Source organism: Canis aureus, chromosome 7 (genome assembly GCF_053574225.1).
Source record: "Canis aureus isolate CA01 chromosome 7, VMU_Caureus_v.1.0, whole genome shotgun sequence".
NCBI lineage: Eukaryota > Metazoa > Chordata > Mammalia > Carnivora > Canidae > Canis > Canis aureus.
The window spans coordinates 71,318,807-71,339,428 of record NC_135617.1 but is presented as its reverse complement, the minus strand read 5'-3'; the positions used below and the strand labels follow the sequence as shown (position 1 = coordinate 71,339,428).

The window sequence follows — 20,622 nt, the reverse complement described above, 5'->3', positions numbered from 1 at the left end:
AGTCAGACATTCATGGTATAATTTCCTCTCTTTTCTCCAGTATTGCATTTTTTAAAAGATTTATTTATTTATTCATGAGAGACACACACACAGAGAAAAAGAGGCAGAGACACAGGCAGAGGTAGAAGCAGGCTCCATGCAAGGAGCTGGATGTGGGACTTGATCCCGGGATTCCTGGATCATGCCCTGAGCCAAAGGCAGGCACTTAACCGCTGAGTCATCCAGGCATCCCCGGTATTGTATTTTCTTATGTATGTGTGTGTGTGTGTGTGTCTGTGTGTATGTTCCACATTGGGCTTGAACCCATGACCCTGAGGTCAAGACCTGAGCTAAAATGAAGAGTCAGAGTCCTATCTGATTGAGCCCACCCAGGCGACCCTTCCTCCAGTATTCCTAATGACACTGTTAGCAAGATGTGCAATTTTTAGTGGTATTTGACAGATGTCCTGGGTCTGCAGACGCCACCCGCTCCATTCCTCCTGCCTCATACCTATTTCATGATCTCCATTAGAAAATCAGGCACACACACCCCCAACCCCACTGCCTGGGTTTCTTTCTTTTTTAAAAATATTTTATTTATTTATTCATGAGAGACACACACACACAGAGAGAGAGAGAGAGAGAGAGAGAGGCAGAGACATAGGCAGAGGGAGAAGCAGGCTCCATGCACCGGGAGCCCGATGCGGGACTCGATCCCGGGACCCCAAGACCACGCCCGGGGCCTAAGGCAGGTGCTAAACCACTGAGCCACCCAGGAATCCCCCTGGGTTTCTTTCTTTCCTCAGATGTCCCCTTGCCTCCTGCTGGCCAGATTCTTCCTCTGCAAGGGTCCCCTGCATCGTTGGGAACAGTGTGCTTTACTGGCCAAGGTAGAGTAGTGCATCAACCAGTTTAGTCTTAGTACAGGTAGGTATGAGGTGGCAAATTAAGCATTTACCCTGCCTTTTCCTACAAACCACACTTTGGAGTAACTCAAAAGCTCTGATGAGGGAAAGCTCTTTTTTTACTGAAGAATTCCAGGTAACAAATGGGATAGAAATAATAGAATTTAAAAATCAATATTTTACAACTGCTTAAAGTAACTGATTCGGACAAAACCCATCTGTGTGTGGGTGAAACCGTCAGCTGGAAGGTTGATGGGGGTACCTTACAAAGGAACGGTCAGGCTATGGCCACCTGAACCCACTGTTCACTCTCAGCTTTACTCAGAGAGGGACCAGCAGACAGGAATTGCCCCCTGGGTTGGGGGAGCCCACAGCAGAAAGCACATACTATCTGGGAAGGGATCTTATCCTCCTGTTGCCCCCCCACACACACACACTGCCTCCAAATGGAATTTCAGGTTTGATAACTGGAAATGCAAAGGATGGAGGAAGAAGATGCCCCTATTTCTGCATAGATGGTATCAAGAAACAGAAAGAGAGGAAGTGAGACTGTGGATTTACCTAGACATAAGAAACATCATCAAGGGATCCCTGGGTGGCGCAGCGGTTTGGCACCTGCCTTTGGCCCAGGGCATGATCCTGGAGACCCAGGATCGAATCCCACATCGGGCTCCCGGTACATGGAGCCTGCTTCTCCCTCTGCCTGTGTCTCTGCCTCTCTCTCTCTCTCTGTGACTATCATAAAAAAAAAAAAAAAAAAAAAAACCCAGCATCAAAATGTAATGTAGGTTTTCTTTGGATCCTGATTTGAACAAAACAACTATAAGGGGCAGCCCAGGTGGCTCAGCGGTTTAGTGCTGCCTTTAGCCCAGGGTGTGATCTTGAAGACCCTGGATCGAGTCCCACATCGGGCTTCCTGCATGGAGCCTCCTTCTCCCTCTGCCTGTGTCTGTGCTCCCCACCGCCCCGTGTCTCTCATGAATAAATAAATAAAATATTAAAAAAAAAAACAACTATAAGCAAGATATTGAGACATTTGATGAAATTTTCCCATTGACTGGATATTAGATGATACCAGAGTTGTTAAATGTTTCGGGTGGGCAATAGCATTATGGTTATAAAATAAAATGTTCCATTTTAAAGAACGAGATGCATATTTAAGAATGTAGGGGTGAGGCACGCCTGGGTGGCTCAGCAGTTCAGCACCTGCCTTCAGCTCAGGGTGTGATCCTGGAGTCCTGGGATCAAGTCCCACATCGGGCTCCCTGCGTGGAGCCTGCTTCTCCCTCTGCCTGTGTCTCTGCCTCTCTCTGTGTCTCATGAATAAATTAAATCTTAAAAAAAAAAAGCCTGAGTATCCAGACATTTAAAAAAAACCAAAACAAAATATTTCAACCAAGGAAAGGAAATGAAAAAATGAAAAAAGAATCAGAAGAAGCAAATATTGGACACGTGGGGTTTCATTAACTATTTTCTCTACCTTTATGCTTTTTAAAATGTCTGTAAGTGAAAAAAATTGAAGTATTACATTATTGATCACAAATTCTGAATCAAATATAATTGCACCATATCCTCACATACAGTGAGATTATTCCATTTTTTCTGACAGAATGAATTATCCTAACATTTCTTAGAGAAGCACGTTAAAAGTAAAATAAACCTCTAACTGTAAGTGGATATGGGCCTTACTCCTCAATCTTTACCACTCTTACCACCTCATCTAGGCCTTGTATTTTCTTTCCAAACAGGAAAGCTACGGCTTTCCCACTCATCTGTAGGCTGCCCATCCTCTTCATAGCATCTGCCTTAGGATAGTGCTATTTGCTCACATACGCTTATTTTTCTGCCATGTTGGCCTGGGAGAGGCTTCCCATGTGCATTTCACGCACCTGCGCCCTGCATCACAGAGGACTCCATCTCAGTAATACAAAACAGGGCAGATTTTTAAATATCCCTTGGGGCTCCCCCTGCTACTCATTACATCTATGAAATTGAATCTGTTTTTCTGTGATAAAGAAGAGGGTAAAAGGGAAAGGAGGATTCAATTTGCTACATGAGCAATAAATGCACCAGCTTCTTCCTCAAAACTCTTCCCTGGCCACTTAAAAGTGCACACGCAGAACAGACACAAAGATGCACATTAACACAATCACACAGACTGTACAAATGCTCCTCCTCCTTCATTAAAAATGTTTAAGTTACAAATATTTCGATTTATAAATAGTCAAGGTGGGTGGTGCACCTAGTTCTTTACCCTGAATCCAAATATTGCCCTTCCAGGACTTTCACCAACCCGCTCCATAGCTAGTATCTTACCCTGGAGAGGAAGCTCAGCCTTCTCCAACTCCCTGAGTTCACATTTATTCAATTCTACAGGCCTACCTAGCCCTGCCTAAACAAAGGACCAATCATCACCCCAGGAAGGCAGAAGGGGTAGGGGGCCAGAGCCAGCAATGATGTGCAGGGAAGCACTCTAGAGTGAGGGCAGGACTTCCTGTGTGCAGGAAGCCAGAGTTGCAGTCCTAACAGAGTGAAAGAGAAACTGGCTTTGCAAGAGGCTAGAGTCTCAAGGAAGATGGAACTGTCTTTTAGGGATCTCTAGCAGATCCTCCATGGGCCCAGGGTCCTGAGGACAATGTCCAGGCCTCCCACTTTGGTGGCAGGTGTACAGCTCAGAGTGTGCCATAGACACTGACTTTGGCCAGGGAAATGCTCTCTGTGTACTGGTTCCGGCCTTTCTCATACAGGACGTAGAGCTGGGGGGCCTGGTCCTTCCCCCCAACACTGCCCTCCAGGGCAGCCAGTGAGGAGTAGCCACTGGGGCCTGGCCACAGCTGGACTGTCTCCTTCCGCCACGAGGTACCATTACTGAAGCTCCAGCGCAGGGTCAGGTTCACTCCTGCAGAGGGTGGAGAATTGGGGAGGGAGGGGTTCTGGCCAGGCCGGCTCCAGACCACAGGGCCTCACGCCCCACCCCCACCCTCCCCACCCCCCGACACTCACGGAATTCTGGGTGGGCTGGATTGGAGAAGAAGACAAGGCCGGAGCCGGTGGCTACAGCCCCAGCAGCCACCACAGGATCTACCAGCTCAGGGTCAAAGGTCACGTCTCGAGGCCGGATCGTGTCACAGGCATCGTAGCTGCGGAGGACGATTCGGCAGTGGCAGTGGTAGTTGTTCTGGTTGCGGGCGTTGATGACGACTGAGCCATCTGGGAGCTCATAGGGCTAAGGAGAGAGAACAAGGCTTTAGGAGGTCCCAGAGAGAGGCAGCGCCAAGGACCCCGCCCCTGAGGACGCAGGCTGGACGGCACAGGGTGGGCAGCCCGATCCTGGGTCCAGGGGTGCGATGGCGCCTGGGGGGCCGGGCGCGGGGACTGGGTTGGGGCGGCCCTGGGCTCCTGACCTGGCACTCGTCAGGGTTGAAATCGTTCTCCCGCTTGGGCTGGCCATACGGGATGCCGCTGACGCCGCTACCATACCGCCAGGAGGCGCCGTGGTCATCACTGAGGAGGCAGAAGACCCCGTCCCGCTCCAGCGTCCCATGGCCACACACGATGAGGCGGCCCTTCCGCGGATCGTGCCGCTTCTGGGGGGAAGGAAGCTGGGTGTCACTGAGGGAGATACAGCAGGGGCTCGTGGGCAGGGCAGGGGAGCCTGTCACCTCCTAAGTGTGAGAACACATCTGGCTCCCTTCAGTCCTGTCCTGGCTGAAGATCCCACAAACCCCCACTGCCTAAATGAAGGAGCTTATTCATGAAAGCGCTCCCTAAGCGCAGAATAAGCTCCTTCAGGACATGCAGGGTATTCACTGGATAGGCTGTGCACAAGACAAGGGGTCCAGCCACATGGGTGCATGGGAGCTTAGCCAAGCTCACCAAGCTGTGCCCCTTGGCACGGGCTTGTGTCTGCTCAGAGGAAGGGGTGCCTTTTTCCAGCCTGCACAGGTGCCACAAGAAACAGCATGGCCCTACTGACAACCCCGCAATGGGAAGGCAAGGGCAACATTCCACCTTCCCTTGGCATCCTCCCAGGATGTCCCTTTCTTCCAAGGGATCCCATCTAAGCAAGAACCTGACCTCACAAGACCTTCTCCCTGGGAAGAAGTCCAACTAGGGGCATCTCCCAGACTCTCCAAAAGGCAGCCTCCTCCACCCTTCTTAGGACAGAGACCTAGAGATCCCTGGGTGGTGCAGCGGTTTAGCGCCTGCCTTTGGCCCAGGGCGCGATCCTGGAGACCCAGGATCGAATCCCATGTCGGGCTCCCGGTGCATGGAGCCTGCTTCTCCCTCTGCCTATGTCTCTGCCTCTCTCTCTCTCTCTCTCTGTGTGTGTGTGTGTGTGTGACTATCATAAATAAACAAAAATTAAAAAAAAAAAAAAAAAAAAAAAGGATAGAGACCTGAATGCCAGAGCCTGGTCCAGGGGCAAACATCTCAGTGCCGATATCCAAGGAGAGATTCCGAGGTGGGCTCCAGGAAACACCATCATCTTTGCTCCACACCAACATGGTGGAGGCCACCTGGCAGCCAGCCTTGTGAGCACAGAGGGAATAGAAAAGGAATACCACTCCCGTCTCCATATCGCTCACCACTGCCCCAAGGTTCAGCCCATCTGGGGTCTCCCCATCATTTACGATGAAGGCTGTTGGAGACCACGTGCTGCCTGAAGAAAAAAAGAGAAGAAATCCAGGGTGAGTGCTCCAAAGGTGCCCTGTATAACCACTCTTTGTTAATTTCTACCTCTTGCTAGGGACCCAAGGCCTTAGAGTGGCCTCAAGGCCCTACCAGACCTGCCCCGCCTGACCTCTCTGACCTTACCTATGCTGCTCTTTCTCTCTCCATTGTGTCCCCCAGCCTCCTTCCCATTCCTCAAATACTTCTCTCTTGGAGGACCTGCACAGGCTTGTGACATCTGCCTGCTACATTGTTCCTCAGGGTTATTCTCACCTCCTTGCCTCAAAAGTCATCTATTTAAAGTTGCAGCCAATCTCCAGCACCCTGTTTTGTTTATCTCTGTTATATTGATCACTTTCCAACACAAAAACCAAATTTACCTATTATGTTTACTATCTGTCTCCCCACAGACAATATAAGCCCCACAAGGGCAGGGAGTTTTTGGTCTGCCTTATTCACAACTGTAGTCACGGAATCTTGAACTATATCATGTTAGTATATAACAAGTGTTAAAAAAAAAAAAAAAGTATTCAACTCCTAGGTGATCACAATTTCTAGATTACTTTCCTTTTTTTTTTTTAATAAAGATTTATTTATTTATTTATGATAGACATAGAGAGAGGCGCAGAGACACAGGAGGAAGGAGAAGCAGGCTCCATGCCAGAAGCCTGATGTGGGACTCGATCCCGAGACTCCAGGATCGGGCCCTAGGCCAAAGGCAGGCGCTAAACCGCTGCGCCACCCAGGGATCCCAATTACTTGCCTCCTTAAGTCCCCTCTGCCCCTCAAGGACCAGGCCTCCAGCCCTCCCAGTGGTTCTATACCATCCTCAGGGCCCTCGGGCAGATCAAGCTCCCCACTCACACGACCTAACACCAGCCACTGCCACCCAGTTGTCCTTATACCCTCGTCAGTGGATCTCCGGAGAGCGATGAACTTGGCCCCTTCATCCGACGTGGACATTTTCCTCGCCTCAGCGAAGGCAAGGAGCGTACCCCGAGGAGTGGCCGTAATGAGCGGGATTCGGAAGGTGTGCACATTACCGATCTGCCTGCCGCTCACCCACAGCAGCTGCTCCATGGTGACCAGCGGCTGCACCTGCCAACGGAGGAAGGAAGGAGGGTCAGCGGACGAACGAGGCCGGAGACTTCGGGCTTTAGGAAAAGTAAGGGTGGTTCGGAGTTTCCCTGGGAAGGGCAAGATGCGGGGGCTCAGAGCGGGGGTGGGGGGCACCCAGAATAAGGAAGGGCGCCGGAGGAGAGTTGGCTGCCAAGCTGGGGGCTCGGAGCGGGGAGAGCGACGAGGGGAGGAGGCGCCTCTGGGCGGCGGGGGCTGGCGGCCCACCGACGGGGAAGGAGCTCCAACGGAGGGGGCTCGGCTGGCAGGGGCTGGCAGGGGCACGAAGGCCGGGAGAAGGCGGGGTTGGCAGTGGACGGAGGGCGGGGCCCGGGGGCGGGAGGCTCCCTCGGGAGAGGGGACTCGGGGGACGCTGTCCCGGGGGTCCTGCGCCTGAACGACCCGCGTGGGCCGGGGACGGGGACACATGCGGGGCCACTCACCAGACTGAAGTCGTTCTTTATCCCCGCGCCCAACCCGGCCAGCGGCCACAGCAGCAGGAAGGTCGCGGCGCGTGCCCGAACCCGCCAGCCGCCCCAGCACCCCGGCACCCGCGGGCCCCCGGGCCTGCCCGGGAGCGCGGCGCCGGGCCGACCCGCCATCGCCCCCTCCTCGGCCGCCGGGACCGGGCGCCCACGGCGAGACTGGGGCTGCGGCGCGTCAGCGGACCAGGCCCTTGGCTCGCCCGCCCCGCCCCGCCCCGCTCGCCCCGCCCCGCCCCGAGGCCGCCCGCGGCCCCACTTCCGCGACCCGGATGGGCCCCGCACGCTCAGACCCCGCACGTGATCCTTCCGCCCTGGAGCGGGGCCTTCCAATTGGTTCCTTTCGAAGCCCCGAGCCCAGGCCCCAGACTGGAAGCTGACTGGGTGGGACCGAGGGCCGGCGCCCTGGGATGTTGTATGGGGCGGGGCCTCTCTTAAAGAGCCAGGCCGCGGAAAAGAGCTGCAAGTCGTCGTGGAGAAAATCAAAGGTCTCGGACTTTTGAGAAAACAAAATATCCACCTTTAATAATTTTCTTAAAACTACGAAATCGAAATCTAGAGGGCGGGGTGCGGCTCGGAGGCGGTGCAGGAGGGGTGCTGCCCTGGGTCGGGCGCGTCTCTCACTTCTTCCTCTTCTTGTGCCCCGGGAGGGCCTCGTTCTTCTTGCTTAGGATCTTGAGAAGGGTTTTGGACATGTAGTAGGGCCGGTCCGCCGAGCCGTCGTTCCTCTCCAGGTCTTCCACTGAGCCGCAACAGGACCGTTAGAGCGGACCCCGGGGAAGGGGGGGGAGTCCCGGGAGAGTCGGGGAGGCCGGGCAGGCCGCCTGGCACCCACTGGGCAGGCTGCGCAACCTCAGTGTCTCCTCGGTAAACTGAGGCCAGCATTTCATAGCGTGATAGGGCTTAATGGAAACTGCATGCCGACCGCCTACTGCCGACTGCGGTGCATACTAAACCCTGCATGCGTGTAGAACTGACCCTTGAGGGACACAGCGACTAGGGGAGCTGACCCCCAGCATTCAACAGTCCGCCTGTTGCTTTTGATCCCTCCCAAATTAACACATATTTTGTGTTATTGTATTCTTACAATAAAATGAGCTAAGGAAAATAAAATGTTAAGAAAATCCTATGGAAAAGAAAATACGTGTGCAACATTGTACTATATTTATCAAAAAAAAAAAAAAAAAAGGGATCCCTGGGTGGCGCAGCGGTTTGGCGCCTGCCTTTGGCCCAGGGCGCGATCCTGGAGACCCGGGATCGAATCCCACATCGGGCTCCCGGTGCATGGAGCCTGCTTCTCCCTCTGCCTGTGTCTCTGCCTCTCTCTCTCTCTGTGACTATCATAAAATAAATAAAAATTAAAAAAAAAAAAAAAACCCACATAAATTGAAGTGTGGGGATTAACCCGGCATTGTTCGAGGTCATATGAGGGTGAGACAATCCCCACTCACTACAGCCACCTGCTGGGAAGGCTCTTGTGGCTAACTTGTGCCTTCTATTTTCTAGGGAAAGGTCCCAGAGGGCTTTGCGCTGAAATGCTCTTTCTTGGGAGATCCTGCCAGTCTGGCACCTCATTTCCTCCTTTCTTCTGTAAATCCCTGGTTTGAGGATGGCAGAGGAGGCTTCCTCTGACTTTGGCTCCTTTAACTCCCAAAAACCCCTAAACAATCTGGTACCTTGAAATGTGGGGGAAGTGGTAGGGAGTTCACTCACAGAAACAGAGGAAGAGTGTGTCCACACACATGCCAAAAACACTGAAGAAGCCGCTGGCGATGACATAGGCCCCCAGGATGGAGACCTGGAAGACACAGGGCGCCTTAGAGTTCCTTTCTGGGGTTGGCTTGTGAGGCAGAGCCGGGGAGTCACTCACCATGATGGGCAGCCAGTAGTAGTTGAGGGCGGGGTTTTCAAAGTGTCTACCCAGCCCCTGGATGCGACCGGTGAAAAAAAAAAAGGACAGGACCCCTGTGGGAGAGGCGTCAAGGTCAGTGTCACCACTACTCTGTGGTCACCTCTTCCACTGCCTTGCGCCTCTGCCCTCTGTCCCCGTAACTCCCAGCCCTGGCCCTTACCAACACCTCCAACCACCAGCAGCTTCCCGAAGAGCAGCAACAAGTCTGTAACTTTATCCAGCACAACCACCCTGTATGGGAAGTAGAGGTGGGTCAGGCATGAGGGGCCTGGCAGGGCCAGGAACTGGATTGGCGATATCAGCTGCTGTGACAGATGCAAAATGAAAATGGTTCACACTTCAAGATGGAGGCAGCAGAGCAACAAGCCATGCTTGAGGCCCTTCAGAGCACAGCATGCCCATGAAGCTGGCCTTGCGGGGGCGATCAGGGGGGTGGAGGATAGCCCAACCTGACAATGTTCCGCATGAGCAGCATGAAGGCATTTTTGGCGGAGACACAGAAATTCTTCCCGTAGACGGCGATCTGAGTGAGGTTGAAAAGTCAGAATTACCTGTGTGGAGCTTGCCAGGGCAGGGGCCTGGGCCAGGGAACCCCAGAACAAGGGGCTGCATGTGCAGTGAGGCTCACCATGATGTAGGCATTGCGGTTTAGGAACTTGATAAACTTCTCCAGACACCAGAGGCAGCACTTAAAGCAGCACATGATGCAGCGGGCCATAGGGTTCTGGGATCCTGGGAGTAAAGGGGGAGCTTATGTTTGGTCACTGGCCCCTGACAGCCCCTCCCTGAGGGGCCAGCTGCTCACCTCTCAGTTTGTTGTCAATGTACTCCAGAATGACTCGGGCCATCTGCACGAGGGTCAGGATGAGAGCTCCAAAGGCCAGCGACCCAGTGTGGTAGCTGCAGGAGGGTTGGGGGGTGGGGTGCGTGGGCAGAGATGGCTCCAGGACCCCTGAGGCTCCCAGGCTCCCCATTCCCAGCCCCCTTGCCCTGACCTTACCGGAGTGTACGGATGAAGGCAGAGCTCAGGGGGAAGGTGGGGATGTCCTGGGGCTTCTGGAAAGCCCAGTAGAAGGAGGCAAAGGCCCCAGCCAGGACACACTGGCCCAGGGCCAGTACCCAGTTGACAGTCCAGAATAGTGCCAGGACCACATAGATTTGCAAGTTGAAGAGAGAACGCTGAACCAGGCCCGTGGATGAGTAGCTCTGGAAGATACACCTCAGCCCTGGGCACGAGGAGTTCACTGGCTGGGCCTGGGGGTGACAGAGTAGGCTCACTCCCAGCCAACTCCTGCCACTCCCGGAGTAGAGAGAGAATAGCAGCCGCCCCCAGCTGAGGAAGCCACTTCCTTCCAGGAGATCCTTCTCCGGGTTCGTGTTGGGTTCATACTGCCTACTGTGTGACAGTGATTAGTTTTCCTCCAGGCTCCAAGTGGGTACAAGAGCTCCCAGTCTACGCAGGCCCAGCCTTAATGGTGTGGAGGCAAGTGTGACCAGCCCCTAGCTCTCTCCCTGGCACTCAGTCAGCAATCTCCTCTAAAACAGCACCTGCAACTTCAACCAACATGCTTTCTAGCAAAAATGAATGGACTGGGTATAGATGGTATAAAGGAGTTACTCTTAATCTTGTTGGGTGTGATAATGGTAGAGTGGTTATGCTTTTTGTTTTTTTTTCAAATTTATTTTGTTTTATTTTTTTGGTTATGCTTCTTTTGTAAGATTTTATTTTATTTTATTTAATAGCTAACATTTATTTTTTTTTAATTTTTATTTATTTATGATAGTCACAGAGAGAGAAAGAGAGAGAGGCAGAGACACAGGCAGAGGGAGAAGCAGGCTCCATGCACCGGGAGCCTGATGTGGGATTCGATCCCGGGTCTCCAGGATCGCGCCCTGGGCCAAAGGCAGGCGCCAAACCGCTGCGCCACCCAGGGATCCCTTTTGTAAGATTTTAAAATTTATTTTATTTTTTATTTTTAAAGATTTTATTTATTTATTCATGAGAGACACAGAGAGAGGCAGAGACACAGGCAGAGGGAGAAGCAGGCTCCATGCAGGGAGCCCGATGTGGGACTCATCCAGGGTCTCCAGGATCACACCCCGGGCTGCAGGCGGCGCCAAACTGCTGCGCCACCGGGGCTGCTCTTAAAATTTATTTTAGAGAGGGAGAGTGTGAGCAGGGGCGGGGGCAGAGGGAGAGGGAGAAACATGGGACGCCTGGGTGGCTCAGTGGTTGAGCATCTGCCTTCAGCCCAGGGTGTGATTCTGGAGTTCAGGGACCGAGTCCCACATCGGGCTCTGCATGGAGCCCGCTTCTCCCTCTACCTGTGTCTCTGCCTTTCTCAGGAATGAATGAATGAATGAATGAATGAATCTTTAAAAAAAAAAAAAGGAGAAGCAGACTCCCCACTGAGCAGGGAACATGACACAGGGCTTAATCCCACCACCCTGAGATCATGACTTGAGCTGAAATCAAGAGTCAGATGCGTAACCACCCAGGGGCCCTGAAAATACTTATCTGTCGGGGTGCCCAGCTGGCTCAATCAGTAGAGCATGTGACTCTTGATCTCGGGTTGTGAGTTTGAGTTTCACACTGGGGGGTAGAGATTACTTAAAAAAGAAAAGTAAAAAGTCATTGTATGTCCAGACTCAATCTGATGTGTTTACAGGTGGATTGGCACTTATGTCCAGAATTTGCCTTTAAGGAAACTCCGAAAAAAAGAATTGTGGGAACAGAGGGGGTGGGTGGAGATGGATGAAAACAAGGACAGTGTGTGGGGACATCTGCCTCTGGCTCAGTTCAGGATCCCGGGGTCCTGGGATCAGTCCCTCATTGGGGTCCCCACGGGGAGCCTGCTTCTCCCTCTGTCTGTGTCTCTGCCTCTTTCTGTCTCTCGTGAATAAATAAATTAAAAAAAAAAAAAGAAAAGAAAGGAAAACAAGGACAGTGGGAAATTGAGGGTTTGTATGTGTTTCAAAATCTCCATAATAAAAAATAAAAAACACAGAAGTAAAAAAACAACCCTTCCCAGCAAATGTGACAAAAATCTTGAGAATTGATGAAATTGCTGAGTGTGTGTTTGAAATTTTACAATAAGAATATAAACCACCGTCCCGCTTTGTAATTGTGGGTTTGTGTCAGTCTCTGCTGCTAGATCCTGAGCAAGCTGGAAGGAAGAACCAGGTCATTTGGAGCTTTGCATAGCTGGTGCCTGGCACAGGGTGGGTCCTCCCTAAATGTAAACCAGCCTCCCTTGCCTGTATTAGAGTGCGAATGCCCTGAGCAAAGCCGCTGGTCCCTGCCTCCAGAAGTGGCTGCATGAAGGCTCTGAGAACAGCAAATGCCCTGCAGTCTGGGACCACTTTCTGGGAACCTTGCAGGGGAGAGTGCGGGGAAGCAGCTTCTTTCTCTGCTCTTCCCCCAGGACTCCTGCCTGCCTATTGCCTCGGGCACTGCAGGGAAAAAGACTTTAAAAAACCAAACAACACCCATCTACAGTTATCAGCTCTTATCAGGTGCCAGACATTGTACAAAGCACTTTATGTGCCTGATGTCGTTCAATCTTCTCAGCCACCCCCAGAGGCAGGTATGATTGTCTCCATTTTACAGATGAATGGACTGAGACTGGAGGCTGCAGTGGCTCATAGTCCTCCTGGCAGAGGCAAGTCCAGGGGAGGGTGGAAGTGCTGGTACTGGGCTTTCCCAGGGCCGCATGCTGCCTCCAGCCTGTTTCCTTCTCTGAGTAACGGGTGGCTGAGTGGGAGCACAACCAGCTCTGGAGTCCCTGGCTAGCTCCCTTTCTGGTTCTGCTGGGGGCCTGTTGTGTGACCTTGAGGGAAGTCCTTTTTTTCTCTGGCCCTCAGTCTCTGCCGAGCAATTAGGGATTTGGACCAGCTGGCCCTCAGGTCACCCCAGCCCTACTGGTGCCCCCTCCATGTCCATAGCAGTTCCCTCACCATAGGGTTGCATGATGTATTCATTTGCACTTTCCCACAGCTGGGCAAGCTGGCGTTGGGCGCCCAGAGGACGTATTGGGGTTGCCCCGATGTGGCCAGGTACCCAGAGGGTAGTCAAGGAAGAAGGTATAGTCACATGGGGTCTCCACAGGTCCCCTCCTCAGGGACATCTTCCCAGGTACTTGTACAGGTTGTTTACTGCACAAAGTGTTGTAAATCAGCCTGGGCTCAGTGTTTCAACTCTGTGCAGGGACAGGGCTGTGTCTGCCCAGAGGAAGGGGCACTTTCTCCCAATTGCACTACAGCATCATACTGGCAAATATTGCCCCTTCCCCTACCCCCCATCCCGCCCTCACCCCCGCCCCAGGAGGGCTTGCCACGTGGGCAAAGGATACAGGGCGGTCATGGCCCAATAGACAATGCAAATGAGCAGAAGGACAAAGGTGACCAGTGGGTAGAACAGGGTAGACATCATGTGCCCCACAGCCCTGTAGGGAGGTAAAAGCAGTCCATCGCTATGGCCGCAGTCCCTAGCGCCCACCCACCTTCCAGTGGGGCTGATCCTGGCCAGGTCCCTGCCTCTGTCCTTGCCAGGGCCTGCTCTGCCCCCCAGGCTGGGTGCACAGTAGGTCCTCATTGAACAAAATGGAATGGACTGAATGGAATAAATCAGGCTCAAGAATCAGAGAAGCCACCTGGGGCAGCCTCAGGGCTTCAGGGCAAGTAAGAGAATAGAGTCCTTAAAGTATGATCTTTTGACAGATTTGGCAGGTAGGTCCTGGTTGTGAATAAGCTGCTGCTTCTCCTCCTTGCCTGGGTTCCTGCTCTGCACCACCACCACCACCACCACAACGCTGCTCCTGATGGAGGGGCTGCTTCATGTTCTGGGAACCCAAGACACTAACTCATTTAATCCTCTACAAAGTAAGAACTATTGCCCCCACTTCACAGACGGGTAAGCTGAGTCACAGCCGTGTTAACCGCAGCGTCTTTCTGCCCTTCCCCTTCAGGGCCACCGGCCACCTTCCCAGCACTGCCACGCCATGCCTCTGCCCCTGTCCTCTGCCCCATCTCCCTCCCGGACAGGTTCTGACTTGCTGGCCTCCTCCAGGAGGGCAATGGCGATGCGAATCCGCTGCCGCAGGAAGATGAGCATCAGCAGCAGGATGCCTTCGAGCACGGCCAGCACGATCACTGAGAGTGGACAGGCGGCAGAGAGGCCTGCGTCAGGCCGGGGCCCAGCGCGGCCCCAGGCGGCCCTCGGGTGGTTGGTGGTGAGGGGCCGGGCGGGGCACTCACGGGCCGCCAGCCAGGTCTCCTGAACGTTGCGGTAGGCGCTGAGGTTGGTGGTGATGCCCAGCTGGGTGATGGAGGCACCCTCATCCCGCAGCACTCGGTACTCCTCCCAGCAGTGGTAGATGCCATATGCCAGCACGCCCAGCACCCCGAGGATCAGCACTAGCACCAGGGGCCCGGCCACCAGGCGCAGAAGCAGGATAAACAGCAGGCTCAAGACCAGAGCCACACCTAGGGCACTGCAGGCAGGGTGGGGTAGGTGAGGCCCTCCCCCCTAAATCTTATCCCTTTCAGAAGCTCCCAAATGCCTCACACTCTCAATATCCTCAGGTTAGACTCCCTTTTTCTTATAAATCTCGTTGGGTTTGGGGTCAGTTCTGAGCTCTGGCTCCTTCTCTGTCCAAGTCTCTGTTTCAGATGTTGGGCTAGGAGACAGAGGATTGGGGAGGGCAGCAGGGAAGGAGGGAGTAGGAGAATCGGTGACTCACGTGAGAATCCAATACCAGGATTGGGCAAAATCTTCAAAGATCTTAACACTGATGTCTCGGGCGTTGAGGATGTCAAAAAGACCACTGTTGGAGAGGGACAGAGTCGGGTGGGGCTGCTGCCGGGGAAGGGTGTGGGACGGAGATGCGGGGACAGGAGGATGCCCACCTGATCCCCTGGGAGATGGAGGTGTTGCTGGAGATCCCTGGGAGTTCAGGTGGAGTGCTATTCAAGAACGGAACACAACGCCCCAGAGCTGGAGGGAGAGAACCAGCGGGCTCCTGGGTGGGAGGGCCCAGAGTTTTACCTTCAAGGCCTCTGGCCTCCACCCAGAGCCCCAGTGGGCCTTAGGGAAGGGAGGAGAGAGATGGGCTTTGACCTCCCCACAGAGAGCTGCTCCTGACTGCACAGCCAAGAGGGCGCTCCTGCCCCACACAGCCCTGTCCAGCTTCCTTCACTGTCTCTCAGGACCCCTCTTCCTCCAGTCCTTGCTGCTTCCGGGTTGAGACCCTCATTTCCTCTGGCCTGACTCTTACACTCCACCCTTAACCCACCATTATAACCCACCACTCTCGAGAACCAGGGAGACTATGCTTCATCATTCTAAGGCTCTACATCATTCTGCAGCTCAGACACTTCCAGAAGCTCTGCTCTGGAGTGCCCGTGCTCCCTGGCCAGTTCAAAGCCCCTGCATTGGGGCTCAGCCCACTTTCCCCTCACCTCTGTACCTCTGCTCTCTGGCGACCTTCTCACTGAGCGTTCTCTGTCAAAAAGTCCCATCCATTACTCCCAGTTGAGCTCCATCTCCATGTCCTGTCCTCCAAGAAGCCTTCTCACCCCTTTCCCATCTTCTAAGGCACCTATTATGTGCCTAAAGAGCCATTTATCTCCACCCTCCCAATGACTTTACTAAGCAGGCTGGCTTTGGCATTTACATTCTAAAGGTGAGGAAAAAAGGCTCAGAGAGGTTGAGTTATTGGTCCAAGACCACAGGATTGGAAAGTGCTGGAATCTAGATCTGGGTTTGGAGCATTCGTTTGAGCTACTTTGTATTGTACTTATATCGAAAATCGGGTATTGTTTCTCATGCTATAATTAAAATTTTCTTCTATTAAAAAATAACTTTGACTATTGGAAAGAAGAACATATAGGAAAAATTGAAAAGTCAATTATGATCCCAATCACCCAGCCACGTTTGCTTGTGAGTAGGGATGGACATCTAGTCTGTTCCCAGTGCACAGACATTAACGTGTGTGGGTATATTTTCCCAGGTGTGTTTCCCTGAAACACTCATGCAATGTCTTTGCCAACATCTCTGATCTCTGCCCCTAAAATGTAGCTCAAACAGGAAGCAGCATCTGCCCTGCGTCTCTCCTGGGTGCCTGGTGCCCAGCACGTGCGCGATAAACAGAGCATCTGACTACAGGATCAGGCTGCGGAGAGTGAAATGAAGACCGAGTGCTAATTCCAGTCCTGCCAGACAAGCTGTATGGCTTTACTCTTTCTGGGCCTGGTTTCTTCATTTGAGCAATAAGAAAATAGGACTAGATGCTGCCCGAGGAGAGAATGCAGCTTCTCACCTGGAGTGGAAGGGAGGAGGAAACCGGGGCAGAGCTCCTGCTGCAGACTCTGGATCACTGGCTGGGAGCCGGGGAGGACACGTAGATCACAGACACAGAGCAGGATGAAGGAGGGAGCCCCCACAACACCAGTACCATAGTCCCCTTCCCCCACCCATGTGACTCCTCCTTGACCACAGCAATGACATTACAGGCAGCTCTCACCATATCCCAGGGCACCCCTGGCAGACAAAAGTTCCTGTTTGCCGTGTAGAAGACCTCCCCCACCTTCTCTGAGAGCTGGTTGACCTCCACGGTCCATGCGTCCTCGGGGCAGGAGGACACACACACCTGGGGGCAGAGAGCATGCTGAGGAGCTGGGGCCTGGACCCTGGGGCCATCTGGGTAAAGGCAGGTCCCAGGGTCTGACCTGGGGTGTGGGACACTGCAGGCCATTCTCAGCGACTGTGATGACATTGGCGGTTAGGACGCAGCTGAAGATGTTGAAGTAGAGAAGATATGGTTTATCTCTGCGGGAGGGAAGGAAGTGTGGGTCTCAGGTCCTCGTCAGGTGCGAGGAGAGGGGAGGACTGCCAGGGCCCAGCGGAGGGTGGTGGGGGGCCCACACCCTGATGCACACTGCTCAGCAACTGGCCTTAAGAAGCTCAGGTCAGCTGGGGAGATACAGGAAGCACCGGAAAATTTTCTAGAGTAATTGAGCATCGGAACTGCTAACAAATGTTAAGAATTTTATGACCTTGAGCAAGTCACTTCACTGCCCACTGCCTCAATTCCATCAGGTGTAAGGCAATAGTACCTACTTCACAGGGCTTGAATGAGCTTGTGTGTGCAAAGTACACCATCTGCCTGGAACGTAGTAAACCCTGCATAATTGTTAAGGTTTTATTATTTACTGGAAGCGTCCTGCATGCGGAACTGATGGCATGGCTTCGGGGATCACCCCGGTGTTTCAGGTGAAGAAATCAAAGCTCAGACTGGTTGACCACCTTGCCCAAAGCCATGCGACCAGAACCTACTGAGCCCAGCTGGGGACTCAAATGCCAAATTCTGAACTTTAAAACCTATGCACTTAACCATGGTTCTGTCTCCCATTACTGGGGACACTCAAAAGCCAACTGGCCAGGAATGGAGGCTCTTCAATGTGGCTTAGAGTGGTGAGACTCAGAGAGGATAGTGGCAGGTGAGCAACAGAGGAAGGAGCTGGAGCCTGAGTGCCGGGATCGTGTTCTCTGCCCGCTGTCCACCTCACCTCTCGTCTGCCCCTCTCCCTGCCTTCATACTCACTTGTTGGCTCCCACCCCACAGTAGGCCCCAGTAGAGTTCCTGGGGTAGAGGACTTGCCGGGGGTCTCCATACACCCAAGCTGGAAGCAGACACAGAGATGAATCACCAGAGGGCCGGACTTCGGGGTGAGGTGGTGGGGAGCAGCCTCAGGGATGGCTCCTGCCCTGGTTCCTGCCCCCAGCCACTGCCCCCATGCTGCTCCGCTGCTGGAAACTCACCCACGATCCCCACCACGATGTAACCCAGAATGAAGAGAAGGAAGAGGACACAGCAGATGACATCTGTGCAGCTCCTGGGAGAGAAGCGGGGGAAGCCTTTGGAGGGGGAGGCAGGGCATGTGGCCTAGAGGTATCACAAGTTGGAGTTTGGGGGATGCTGGAGAATGGGCCTCAGTAGGTTTTATTTTATTTTTCTAAGAAAATCTTTTTCTCACAATGCACCAGGAAATAAATACAAGTGATTGTTTCCATGTGTCCTCAGGAAGGAGAGGGCACCAAAATAACCCCAAAAAACAAAAAAAAAACCACACCAAAATAACCATTTTTTGGGTGACAGAAATACTTCTGAAGTATGACACAGAGAAGTGAACACCTCATAAGTGCCTGGCTGGATGAATTTGCCCAAAGAGCACACGCCCAGGTCAAGAAACAGAACATCCCAGCACCCCAGAAGCCCCCTTGTGCCCGCTCCAGACTCAAACATTCACCCATGGGCATCATTCTCCTGGGGCAGGAGTTCTCTTTTTTATGACCTTCTTACCAATATTTCAGTAAAATACAAAGCAAAATCAAGATCCCCCACCCCCTAATTGGAGGCAGTGCCCAGAACTTACCTGTTCCTGATGGGACCTCGAAAGGAGGGGTCATATTTGGCCGGTTTCCCTGAGAGGTACGGGCAGGAGTATGGAGAGTGAGGCCCTGAGCAGATGGCTCCCCATCTCCTGTCCCTCCTGCATCTGCATCCTGCCCTGAAGCGGGATCCTACCGGGGCCCAGGATGCCCCTGTCCCTCCAGAGTTCAAGGTGGGAGGAGGTGGGGAGATGGACTGGGGTAGGGCTGACAGGAGAATTGGAGAGTAGGAGACAGAGGTGGGATTAGGGCCTGGTCAGCAGCTTGACTGCTCACCACGAATTCTACCAAGTTGGCTTTGGAAGGAGGGGGAAGGGGGGTCTTTTCAGGTTGATTCCAGCTCCTATCTTGAGGCTGGCAGCCAGGGATATAGCCTTCACCTCCTGCTCACTTCCTGCCCCATTTGTCCTGTGTCTCCCTCCCCTGCGATGTGGGACTCTGAGTCAAGCCACCTCTGGCTCTTACGCCCCAATCCTTATCCCTCTCTGCTCCCTGTACTCCAACCAGGGTGGGCGCAGATCCACAGCAGCACCTGAGGGAGGTCACAGCCCCTCCCCACAGCTGCCCCAGCCCTACCTCCGCCCTCTGGCCCAAGGCCATGGGGAAAGAGCCTGGAGCCCAAGGCATTAACTCCTACAAGGAGGGCCCCTATTTTCCTGCTCCCCACCTCATCTCTGCTAAAGGGGACCCCAGGCTACTGCCAGTCTCTGGGTGAGCAGTCAGGGTGATACCTAAGCCTGGCTGTTGAGACTGTGGGCGGTTTCGATTGTGGCCATGTCCTGTTCCTGGTCCTCCCTGAGTACACACGGGGAGGAGGTGGGGCCTGCAGCTAGGGTCCCCTGTTGGCACCGAGGAGAGGAGCGGGGACAGAGGGCTGGGCAAGAGTGTGGGAAGGGGTGGGATTCATTTTCTTTAGGTGTTCTGGACTCTGTCCCTCCATGGCTCTCAGACGTGAGATCAATGATTGACCCAAAGCTGTTCCAGGAAGTCTACTGGGGAGTCTTTCTGGCTCCTTCCCCTGACCTGCTTGGGCCCGACTTCTGCCTCTGAGAGGCCCCTCCCTCTTGAGATTCCCTCCCACGCAGACCTGGGGCTCAGACCCCCAAGCCCCAAGGGACCCTCACTGTTCATGGGGATTCCAGAGGCTGCCGCTCCAGTTCCTTCTCCTCTAGACCCCCCACCCCTAATCCTCAGGGTCTCTGGGACAGGCTCCTGGCCCTGGTTTCTCACAGAGTGCAGATAGGCTCCCTGTTCCTGCTCCCCTCAGGCCTTACCCTTCACGAACCCCTTGTGAAGTCCCTACCCCTGTCTCTCACGATATCCTGAGAAGGCCCCCCTCCTAACAGAGACCCCAGAGGCAGGCCCCGGTCCCCTCTCCACTGAAACCTCCAGCCTAACACCTCACAGGAACCCCCAGACACACCCCACTCCTGCCATTACTGCTCACACAGACCCTGGCAGGCCAACTTCTAGCACCTTTTCCCTTCAGAGACCCAGGGTCTAAGGCTGAAACCCCACCTCCTGACAGGGGCCCAGACCCCAGCCTCGCCCCTCACCGGCTCTGCAGCACGTAGACCCTCCCAGTCCCCGAGCCCCATCTTCCTGTTCAGGACACTGACCCTGCCTTTTGCCATTCAGGCTTTGCTTTCCAGGGCCCTGCCCTGAGGGACCCAGATTCCAGCCCCAACTCCTCACAAGACCCCAGCCTCACTCCCCAAAAGCTCCCAGGTGAAGGACCTCAGCTCCTGAACCCCATCTTCCTCCCAGGACTCTGACTCTACTTCCTTCCATGAGCTCTTTCCAGACCCTCCCTTCAGGGATCCAGGACTTCCCTCAGCTTCTCTCCCTGGGGCCAGCCCCAACCATCATTCCCCCAGAGCTGGCCCAGGCTGGCCGCCCCTGCTCCCATCCTGGGCCTCACACCACAGCCTCACCCTCAGACTCACCATAGGCCTCATTCCTGTCCTGTTTTCCCCCCATGGTTCGGTCTCCCGAGTGCTCGGAGCCAGGGAGACCTAACGACTCACCTGCTGCCCGCCCCGCCCTCCCACACGTCACAGCCCCACCTCCGCCTGTGGTCCTGACACACTAGTTCCTCCTGCA

The 20,622-nt window shown here is 53.9% G+C and overlaps 2 protein-coding genes across 4 annotated transcripts; both read right to left on the bottom strand.

Moving 5' to 3' along the window:
* Positions 1–3,040: 3,040 nt before the first annotated feature.
* On the bottom strand, positions 3,041–7,291 carry NEU1 (neuraminidase 1). 2 transcript variants are annotated; one of them, XM_077904628.1, is made up of 7 exons: positions 7,118–7,291; positions 6,464–6,656; positions 5,519–5,547; positions 5,285–5,416; positions 4,289–4,471; positions 3,888–4,110; positions 3,041–3,783 (listed from the first exon to the last, which is right to left on the bottom strand). In XM_077904628.1, exons 1-7 carry the CDS (start codon positions 7,274–7,276, stop codon positions 3,557–3,559), a joined length of 1,146 nt encoding a protein of 381 aa, XP_077760754.1. In that variant the 5' UTR covers positions 7,277–7,291; the 3' UTR covers positions 3,041–3,556. The 2 variants fall into 2 exon arrangements, with proteins under 2 accessions (XP_077760754.1, XP_077760753.1); XM_077904627.1 differs by having other exon boundaries at positions 5,285–5,547.
* A 362-nt stretch (positions 7,292–7,653) lies between these two features.
* Positions 7,654–20,574, bottom strand: SLC44A4 (solute carrier family 44 member 4). Of its 2 annotated transcripts, XM_077904625.1 has the most exons (21): positions 20,466–20,574; positions 18,504–18,552; positions 17,890–17,963; positions 17,672–17,750; positions 16,797–16,896; positions 16,592–16,717; positions 16,388–16,448; positions 14,976–15,063; positions 14,810–14,893; positions 14,325–14,560; positions 14,120–14,219; positions 13,421–13,513; positions 13,026–13,128; positions 10,069–10,322; positions 9,874–9,968; positions 9,697–9,800; positions 9,518–9,591; positions 9,229–9,299; positions 9,027–9,121; positions 8,870–8,954; positions 7,654–7,898 (listed from the first exon to the last, which is right to left on the bottom strand). In XM_077904625.1, the coding sequence occupies exons 1-21, from the start codon at positions 20,497–20,499 to the stop codon at positions 7,777–7,779; spliced, it is 2,127 nt and encodes a 708-aa protein (XP_077760751.1). In that variant the 5' UTR covers positions 20,500–20,574; the 3' UTR covers positions 7,654–7,776. The 2 variants fall into 2 exon arrangements, with proteins under 2 accessions (XP_077760751.1, XP_077760752.1); XM_077904626.1 differs by lacking the exons at positions 14,120–14,219; positions 14,325–14,560.
* Positions 20,575–20,622: the final 48 nt, after the last annotated feature.